Here is a 9,962-nt window from a genome sequence, read left to right on the forward strand (position 1 = left end):
TCTATGAAATTTGAACTAGCTCTGACACCACTTGTTAGGATCGACCCGATTAAGTAACAAGTAACAAAAAATAGCGAAATAAATTGAGAAATTGAACACACAAATTTAACGTGGAAAAATCCCTCCAAAGAGGATAAAAATCACAGGCAAATATAATTTTACTATAACAGCAAAAGAACGAAGAGTACAAAAAATGAAGATAAAAACTAAACCTCAAAAACCAGAAAACAAATAACCCTCAAAATGTAAACACAAAATTCTCTAAATGTGTTATGAGTTCTAATCTCTAATGAGTGTATTTTCTAAGGTTGCAAAAGAACCTATTTATAGGCTAAATTAGTAGGTCAAATAAAATATGCTAATAAATGCTAAATATATTATACTAATAAATATTAAATCTTCTAGAAAGAAAATATATTTTGTTTAACTTGACTTGTAAGCAATCTCTTAAAAGAACTTGGGTCACACAACTCTAACAAAATATATGGAAAAGAAAGATATTTTGTATTTGAGTCAATTAATTAATTAAAAATAAATTTTTTATTAATTTATAAGAATTATATTTATATGTGATGTTAATATCTAAAATATCATAAATATATTTAAATTAAATTTTACAAATAGTTTATATTAATTACTTACAAAAATTTAGAATTGATGTTTTATATATCATAATACTAACGAATTTAAATATAATTTAAATTAAATTATTTTCAATGAAATTTAAAAAAGATATTTTAAATTTCAATTTTTTTATAATAATAATACTAAACAGTGAAATCTTAGACCACAGTTTCCAAAACAGTTTTTTAACCCACTTTTCAAATAATGTTGGGTTTCTTCAAAGCTGAGTCCAAAACTTGAATTCAAATCTGATCCACTAAATAAAAATAGGATTTGGGTGTCTCGAAACTAGCCCTCGGCCTCGGGTGTTCCAATCCATTACCTTTCTGCCTGAGAGGAAGAAATCTCAATGAACAATCGGGAAGAACAAGCTGACCAGACCGGCTCTTATACTTCAAACCAAGTCCCGAATCCATGTCCAATCTGCCTTGCGCCCTTGGTTAAGGAATCCTATCTCGATGCATGTTTCCGTAGGTTTCTCTGTGTGTGTGTGTGTCTGTGTGTGTGTGTGTGTGTGTGTGTTAGTATCAATAGGAGATAGAATTCTGGATTTTTTTTTGCTTATTCATGGGTGCTGAATTGATAAAGTAGTCGTTTGGGTTGGGTTTTACGAGTTAGCTACTTGAGTGTTTTTGATATAGGAGAAAAACTCATTATTTAGAAATTTTCAAAGGATTATTCTTTGGTGTGGTGAAAGCCTGAAAGGTAATAAAGTGATTGAAAAAGGTGAAATTCTATCTAAAGCTTAACTTTGTGTATGGAATAGAATTTGGAGTTTAATTGAATCTGGAAGAGTGGATTGGGGCACTATTTTGTTTTGGTTAGTTGAAGAGCTTGCGTATTAAATTATGGTGGTAGCATAAATTTGTAAAAGTAGAAGCCTAGAATAGGGTGGCTGAGTTTTTGATTCACCCTTCTCAATCTTTGGTGTCAGATAAGTTTTGTTACAACTGTATTGTACAGTGGAGTAGGGTGGTTGCTAGCAAGAGCTCCGGCCAATCAGCCTCTATAAAATGTCCTTTATGCAAGGTTTGTTTCCATTAAAAGCAATGTTCTAACTTGTGTTGACTGGATATTTAGGTAAAATTTGAGGTGCTATTTTTTGACTAACGTGCAGACAGACAACTTTTCAATAATCGCTGGGTTTGATGGAACCTGTTTTCAGCGACATTATGTAGATCAAGATTTCGGGAATAGGTGTCTTATTTTTGTTGATTGGTTGTCTCAGTTTTCCGTTTCTTATTTCTAAGATGTCTTACCTTTGATTGCGATGCGCAGATTTACCTTTTCAAAAGCACACAAGTATAGATTACAGTGCTATTACAGTGAACCAGGTTTGGTGAATTTCATTTTACTTTGCTCTATTTATTCTATCTTTTTTCCTGGGACAGTAACTGGGTTTTACTTTTTATCAATTAGGTATCTTAAATGACATATTTGATGTATCACGGTTTTGGAAATCCCGCAAGTATCGTCAATCAAATATGTGGCTTCAGAGTTGGTTGAAAAGGGAACTTCAAGCTTTAATGCAGGTCATTCTGTTTCTCATATGCCTTTCCATGCTTGTTTGGAAATTCCATTTTATTAAGATGCGCTACATTTTCAATAACTAATCAAAGAGAATTCCTAGAAGAAATATAGAATCTAGTGGCTTAAATATTTTGTGCACTGAATTTGTAGGAGGAAGATGTTGACATAGTTGTGCATCACATACATGGTGTAATTGAATCATTCTGGACAAGGTATTAACCATTGCTTCTAGTGATTGAAATAATAAATCAAGTTGCTCAGTCTTACCTGGGTTTACATTTTCCAGAATTGAACACACTCGTGTAGTATTAAAGAAACCTGCTGAAGCATATTGGCAAGACAACTTCAGGATTGCCATCACTGAAGCAGCAAAGCCTTTTCTATTAGCAAGAACAGATCGGTTTGTGAACGAACTGGAGTTATTTCTTGCTTCAGGATTGAACATTGAAGCCTACGATGCAGTGTACATGCAACGCTTGGGTTGGAACACTTCAGGTTCCATTACCACTAACCCTGTACATCAAGTAGTTCCATTCTTGCATATCTTTGATGTTGGCTTTGATCAAGATGAATGAAAATTTCCTTTCCCGATGTATTCTAATTTTCTAATCCTATTATGTTTCCTTTGATGATGTGCGACCACAACTTTAACCCACAATGCATAGCCTTTCTATTTCATTTCTTCATCATAAACATGGAACAAATTGAACCTCCAACTGAAAATAGAGTTTTTTTTTTTAATATACGAACAATAACTGTTCAACGGCAGCTTGATTTTTTTTTTTTCTGAATATTCCCCTTGTTGTCTTGGTATGCTATCATCGCTGGATGGTCAGATGTAAGATAAAGTAGGCCAAAAATCAAAGAAATTTTTTACTTATAGCGGCATAATTGTCCTCTTAAATAGAGCAATAAGAGCTAAAACATTGGTGGTGTTTGTGTTCTTATTTTCTAAAAGATTATATAAGAAATAGAATACAAAGTTGACACATTAATGAACAGTTGAAGACAAAAAAAGATTAAAGAGATGAGTTTTGCATTTCAATACTGTCCAGAATGGAAAAGGTCTCAAGTTATTATCATTAATCTCTAAGTCAATTTTAGATTTTATTAAGGTTGCATGTTTAGCGCTTTATTAATTTCGTTCTCAAGGTTACGCAGTCAAACATTGAAGCAGCAGATGTGAATCAGTAAAACACCAAAAAGACCTTCCCTTATTTGTTTTTTTTTTAAAATGATGCCATATTGTTAATTTACTCCATTCATAACTTTTTATAGTTTCTACTTTGGGGAATTCTGCAAGCACCCACCTTCCAAACCATTATGTCGATGTCAAACTGTCTGCCATTGTAGGAGGAGATTGGAGAGATTGCTGCTCCAATAGCAATCTTATTGGTGGTTTGGACAAAGCCCGAACAGAGCAAGTTGTAACATCCAGTGGCTTGGTATGCGTCAGTCTGTCAATTCAAAGCCAATTAGCAGTTGGTTTGTTTTTCAAGGAAAAATAAATATTTTCAAGCATGATTCCAAGATGTTACTCACTGTCCAGTATGTGAAGAATCTAGGGTAATTATCTCCATATAATTCAGGGCTAACCTGAAGTAGCTTGAATGCAATTGTTCATTAGATTTAGAAGCATGCAGAAGATGGTGGTTCAACAGCTTAAACAAAAGAATTTTGCACGTTGATAATTGAAAGCAACTTGGAAAAGGGTTTTGCAGAAAGCTCGTGTTTCACGCACCATTTTGATGTTTCTAGGATACTATTTGAAAGTTAAATATAACATATTTACGACTGAGGTTTTCTTCTCAGCCTCAGGATATTAATTGAAGATAGGGACTTGCCAATACAGAGATTCTGCATTATGTACTAAAAATTCAGGGACATGCCTGCCAACCAGCTTCAATGGTATTAAGATCATTGCCAAAAGAACCAGAGATGATCCATATCTGTGACAAGCTAAACTCGTATTCATTAGTCACATGAGGCGCCCACACGTTTAAGCTTGCCTTTGCTCCATAATACTGATCTCCATTTACAAACACAACTGCGTGCTGCAACGAGAAGAAATGAACTTGTCAAAACATTTGCATCATTTCAGCTTGATGAGAAGCATTGAAAGGATGGTAGATGATAAAGGATTGATTATCATGAGAAGTAAAAACTCAATTAGTTGAGAGTAGTGCTTTATAATTTAAATCAACTTTAGACTTTAGAGTCCAATATCTCTTCACTGTCTGCCTTTTATTGTTTTTCCCCAACCAACTCCTGGGGAACTGCTAAAACAGCGGAAAATCAACTTAGCCGAAAACTATCCCTTCGGCTGGAATAAGAAATGGAAGCTAAGACAGATTTTTCGCTCTAAATGATCTCAATGCTGAGTTGCTAATTGATAATAAAAATGAATCTCACAACTTTTGGGTCAAAATGCGAGAAAATATGTTTTTCAATTCTCAGGTCGTAGTAATTGTCGGAATCCCAATCTGGGTTAGATGTTAGATAAATTTTTTACTGTTTCGGTGACGTAAAGATCAAGGTACTAACCTCATGGCCGCTGCCTGTTGAGTCTCTCCTTACATGTCTTCTTCTTGTTCTTCCATATCTCCTAACAGAACTTGCTCTCAAAACGTCTTTCTCTGTAGTTCATCTGATTGGAACAGTTCCTTCGGGGCAAGATTCACCTGAGCCTGTCCATAGTTACAAGTTCTCAGGGTTTGCATCGTAGAGTTGTGACGTTTTGGCCTCGCCGGTGGATCCTGTCAAAATGAGGTTGTTTCATGGAGATGCCCCAAACTTGCAAAGTTTCAGATACTCACCGACATTGAATTTGTTTATTTCTAAATATCAGCTAAACTGGTAAAGCAGAAATTTACTGATGGTTTCTGCCCTCTAAGCTCAGGGTGATCGAAAGCAGGTTGAAGATGAGAGAGAACACAATCTATGATATCACCATCTGGACTCTGCAGCAACAAAACTGTTTAAAACTCGTGGAACAAGACTAGAAGAAAATTCCGAACAAGATACGACAGGGGAAAGAAGATGCCAGCCTGAATTGTCTTCACAGCAGGCTTATTGATCTTCTTGAGATAAGCATTTATTCTCCTTAGCTTCTGAATGTCCTTAGCAGGTTTAAAAGTATGGTTTTTCATTTGCCGGTTACCGGAATCTGACATCAATGGGGAGGACAGGACATGGGCAAGGGAGGAAGCAACAAGGAAACCGACAAAAAGAGGAATCGTTGAGAAACTGTTGTGGGAAACAGAAGAAGCCATAGTTATGGAATGTTTTTGAGCAGTTGCTGTTTGTCTTGATATGAAGGAGTGCGTTTGTGAACATTAGCGTTGTATTGTTGCGTTCACAACACAACATGGTTTATTCCCAAGTTTTGTCCCAGGAAGTGAAGCTCTCTTCATGCCCTTACGAAACAGAAGAAGGTTTTTATTTTTATAAAAAGAGAAGAAAAACCACGGGGAAAATACATATAAAAGCCCTTTTTTAGAAAAATTTATCGAAATGGGCCCTGTAAATAATTAATTATTGGAATGGCCCTATTTCCCCAAAAACGCGTCCACGTCAGAGCGTTATCAGGGGACGAAACAGGAAAGCGCTTCCTTGAAGAAGCGTTTTGTCCACGTGAATAGAAATCGCTCCTTGGGCGCGCTTTATGTCCACGTAGACATGCTTATTCAAGGAAGCGTTTTGCCCTGTCGTTAGGGTTTTGAGTTTAGGATTTAGGGTTAAAGTTAAAGTTTAGGGGTTTTTAGATTTAGGGTTTTAGAGAAAAAAATTAAATAAATAAGAGATTAGGGTTTAGGGTTTCTTAATTAAATTAATTATAAATTTTTCAAAATTGGATTAGATTTCGTGTTTATGATTTTTTAAGAAAAAATCAATTAAATTAGGGTTTAGGGTTACTTGAGTAATTTAATTAAAATTTTTTTAAGGAAATCGCTCCCACGTGGACGCGCTTTTGCTACAGTAGCTCCTCAAAAAATAATTTCGAGTAGACGTTTCTGAGCAAATAGTGTCAAAAACACTTTAAGCAGGATGCTTTGTCAGCAAAAGTACTGAAATCGCTCCTACGTGGATGCGCTTTTGCTATAGTAGCGCATGTTTGGCCTAAGGCTATAAATGAGACAAAAAATTTTCTCAGATTGCATAAGTTACAGCAAAAATAATTTAAAGAGGCTAAGAAGGATAGAAATTAAAGATGAGTGAACGCATTAGTGCTGTTATTTACTATGATGGTGAGGTTTACCACACCGAGAATGGTGTTGTTTTTTTATCGGAGAATACAGTGCGACTGGTTTTTAACCAGAACATAGATTTGACAAAACTTCGTAAAAGAATTAGGCGTAAAATATTCGAAACGATGCCAATGAAAGTTCTGTCTATTACGTATCGATTTTGTTCTTCTGTTGATCCGGTGACATATGACTCGTTCGACATAAAAGGTGCTCGTAGCTTGGAGGCAATGGTGCAGACTCATCTTGCTAGTGGAGCACCCTATATTGAGATATATGTACAATTTACATCGTCAAATGATGTACTTGCGACTGTTGTTCGAAAGGTATACACGACCCCTACCCGACACTTGGTTAGTGAGTTACAAAACACGGAACAACCCATGTTTGGTAGCAGTATGAAATGCACATCCCCTACAAGACACTTTGTCGGTGGATGGAACATGTACCTCGGTGGGTCGATGTTTGATGCCGGAAATACGTACTGGGGAACGACATCAACTTTTAGTGGTGGCAATCTAAATCCAATTGGGGACGTTATGAAACGCCCAGAAGAAGGGATGATGTACTCTCTACGACGTCCACAGGTGAGGGGACCTCGTACGTTGCAGATGATGATGGGTTAGAAGATGACTTCGATGTAGATCCACCTCGAGAGCCCAGGCCCGATGGTGTAGAAGTTGCATCATTTTTTGAACCGGAGCCTATTCCAACCGAACCTGAAGATGTTGAAGGGGGTTCAGATGAAGAAGAAAATCCACGATTCAGGGCATACTCACCTCCAGCCCACATGCATAATGTTGATTTGTCTGCAGAGGATGCGTTGGAGTTTCCAGATCTACCACAACGGTTGCGTGATCGTACAAGTTCGGTACTGGATTTGGGTGAATTTGAAGTTGGTAATCAGTTTTCCAACAAGGATAGTTTTATTGGTGCTTTGAAACAACATAGCATCAATAACGACGTTAACTACCACGTGGTTAAATCCAAAGTTGATAAGTTTGAAGCGAAGTGTGCAGTGCAAGACGGTACATGTTCATGGAAAATCTACGCCTCGTTGAGGAAAATGACAGAGTTGTGGGAGATAAAAAAATACAAAGGTCCACATACATGTGCTGCAGGTACAGTATTTAGGGTTTCTGAATAATCCTGTTATTATGTAATGTTGTATTATTTAATGTCCTCCGTTTTTAGGTATTTCACAAGATCATCCCAAGATGGATTCAGCTATGTTAGCTAGCTTGATACTACCCACGGTGAAGGCAGATCCCAAGACTTTAGTGTAGTTATTAATTGCCAATATTCGTAGCCGATCATGCCCAAATCGCAATAGTTGAACGTTATTGTAAAAAACTTTATATTATTTATATTTTTTTAAATAAAAAATTGGTACAAATATTCAGAATATTGATTTATTTAAAAGGAAATCTATTTTATTAAAAATATTAAAGTAAATTACAATTAATTTATTCAAAACAACGTTTTATTTTATTAAATGAAATAATATAGAAATATTCAACATATTGCCTTATTTAAAAGAATTTCTATTATATTAAAAATGTAAAAGCAACTTTCTATTTTAGTACATGAAATAATATAGAAGAATTTCTATTTTATAATATCAAATAATATCAAAATATTTAAAATAAACTATTTTGTATTTTATTACATCAAATAATATCAAAATATTCAAAATATTTGTACAAATATATTAAAATAAAAATCAATCTCCATGCCCGCCGGATTCAGTGCCACATGGCGGTCGTCGACGGTTACGCGCTATATTCCTCCTTTGTCTAGCTTCCGGCGGGGGTTCTGGTTGCTCCGGCTTGGATTCTGGTTCCTCTGGTAGGGGATCTGGTTGTCGGTGTTGGGACAATGAGCCACCTTGATAGAATAGTGACTGTGGAGGTGTTTGCATCACCAACGATGAAGTTGTTTGAAACCCATACGGTGATGGAGATTGGTAAAAAGAAGAGCTCTCCGACGGCCCCTTTTGCGATCTCTCGTACGACGCTGGCCTATACATCGGTGATCCACTCGGCATAATCGAAAATGGAGATGAACCGGGCCATGGACTCAAACCTGCCATAGGACTATAAAAAGGAAACATATAAGGGTTAGAATACATAAAAGAGCTAGGATACGCACCTGGCATTATCTGAAAAGGCTGTGCCGTGGATATCATCCGTTGAACTGCTAGGTCGGGTGACTGTGTCGGTGCTGTTGCTGGGCCTGGTGATTGTATGGGCGCTGATGATGGGCCGGGTGAATGTCTGGGCCTCGTTGATGGGCCTACGTCGTCGTCCCTTCTTCTTGGATTTAAAGGGCCACGTAGTTCCCTTTGGACACGCAATTGTCGCTGCCTCTCCTCTGCTGACAGTAAATAAGGCTTGCCATGGATCCTAAATCGTGACATGTATTCCGACACGCATGCTAACTCTGGAACGATGATCGGTTCTCGAGTATGTATATAATCATACCGATCTTTCCAAAATTTCGGCCAAAATTTCAGCCAATCCGTATGCAATTGCCGTAGGTCGATTTTATGATGATCATCCAACACCTCAAATGCCACAGGAATTGGTTGTCGGAATCCAAATTGTGGTAATACTCTGTCTGACTGGTGCATCTCCACGGTCGCATAGTTGACCAATGCGACTTTCACATGCCAAGCGTTTGGATTTTAGAAGTACTCATCTAGAATTATTGCCCGAATTGCCGGATCCTCGCATGGTGTCCATTGAAACTATATGAACATGATAGAAATATTAGTTATATACATAATACATAATACTAAATACCAATCGACTAGCTCATGATGGAAATATCTATTTTATTTAATACTTACTTGTGCTTCCGACTGTTGGTCTAATAGAAGTCTATATCTTCAATAGAGGTAGGTAATCGAGGACAACTTGTCGAATGGTTACACCTAATTAAATAAATTTTTAGCATACGATTATATTTTAAATTTACGTAATAATTGTAAAATCTAATATAAAATTTACCTCGTTATGAGTAGGAATGTATATGGGTGGTCCACTCGAGGACGTAAAAATAGAAAGCGAAACCGTGCCCATGACTGGAGTATTAACAGGCAACCTCCGATTTTCGCTTTATTCGGTCGCGTCGCCCTGCACATCTCCTGGTACAATGTTGCCAACACGGCAGACCCCCAACTAAATTCACCAGCTGTTCTAAAATCAACGAGTTTCAGCAGCCATCTTAAATGTACAAGGTTCCGTGACAAGTCCGACATCAGATAACGTCCAATTATCTGAAGAATGTATGCCCGAGCATATCAGATTCTTTCTAGTTCGGTAGAATCATCATCCGGATCAGGGAATGTGTCTCGTAACCAGCCCATCTCGATCCGACCTCCGTTAATATTCTCTAGAATAGTGCCCAAAAGCTCATAGCATACAGCTCCTCAATTACCAGATTGAACAGACCTAGTGACTGCGTACTCGTCCATCGGCAATCCTAATTGCAAATTCACATCTTCTAAAGTGATAGTACACTCTCCACATAGAAGATGGAATGTGTGCATCTTGGGTTTCC

The 9,962-nt window shown here is 36.9% G+C and overlaps 1 protein-coding gene and 1 pseudogene across 2 annotated transcripts; one reads left to right on the forward strand and one right to left on the reverse strand.

Annotated features, from left to right (window-relative positions):
• The first annotated feature begins 867 nt into the window (after positions 1-867).
• LOC107904710 (uncharacterized) lies at positions 868-4,046 on the forward strand. 2 transcript variants are annotated; one of them, XM_016831172.2, is made up of 8 exons: positions 868-1,094; positions 1,559-1,653; positions 1,742-1,821; positions 1,903-1,958; positions 2,044-2,156; positions 2,305-2,366; positions 2,441-2,649; positions 3,433-4,046. In XM_016831172.2, exons 1-8 carry the CDS (start codon positions 974-976, stop codon positions 3,660-3,662), a joined length of 966 nt encoding a protein of 321 aa, XP_016686661.2. In that variant the 5' UTR covers positions 868-973; the 3' UTR covers positions 3,663-4,046. The 2 variants fall into 2 exon arrangements, with proteins under 2 accessions (XP_016686661.2, XP_040961282.1); XM_041105348.1 differs by having other exon boundaries at positions 3,508-4,046.
• LOC107902539 (uncharacterized) lies at positions 3,676-5,426 on the reverse strand (annotated as a pseudogene).
• Between the last annotated feature and the right edge of the window lie 4,536 nt (positions 5,427-9,962).

Source organism: Gossypium hirsutum, chromosome D11 (assembly GCF_007990345.1).
Source record: "Gossypium hirsutum isolate 1008001.06 chromosome D11, Gossypium_hirsutum_v2.1, whole genome shotgun sequence".
Taxonomy (NCBI): domain Eukaryota; kingdom Viridiplantae; phylum Streptophyta; class Magnoliopsida; order Malvales; family Malvaceae; genus Gossypium; species Gossypium hirsutum.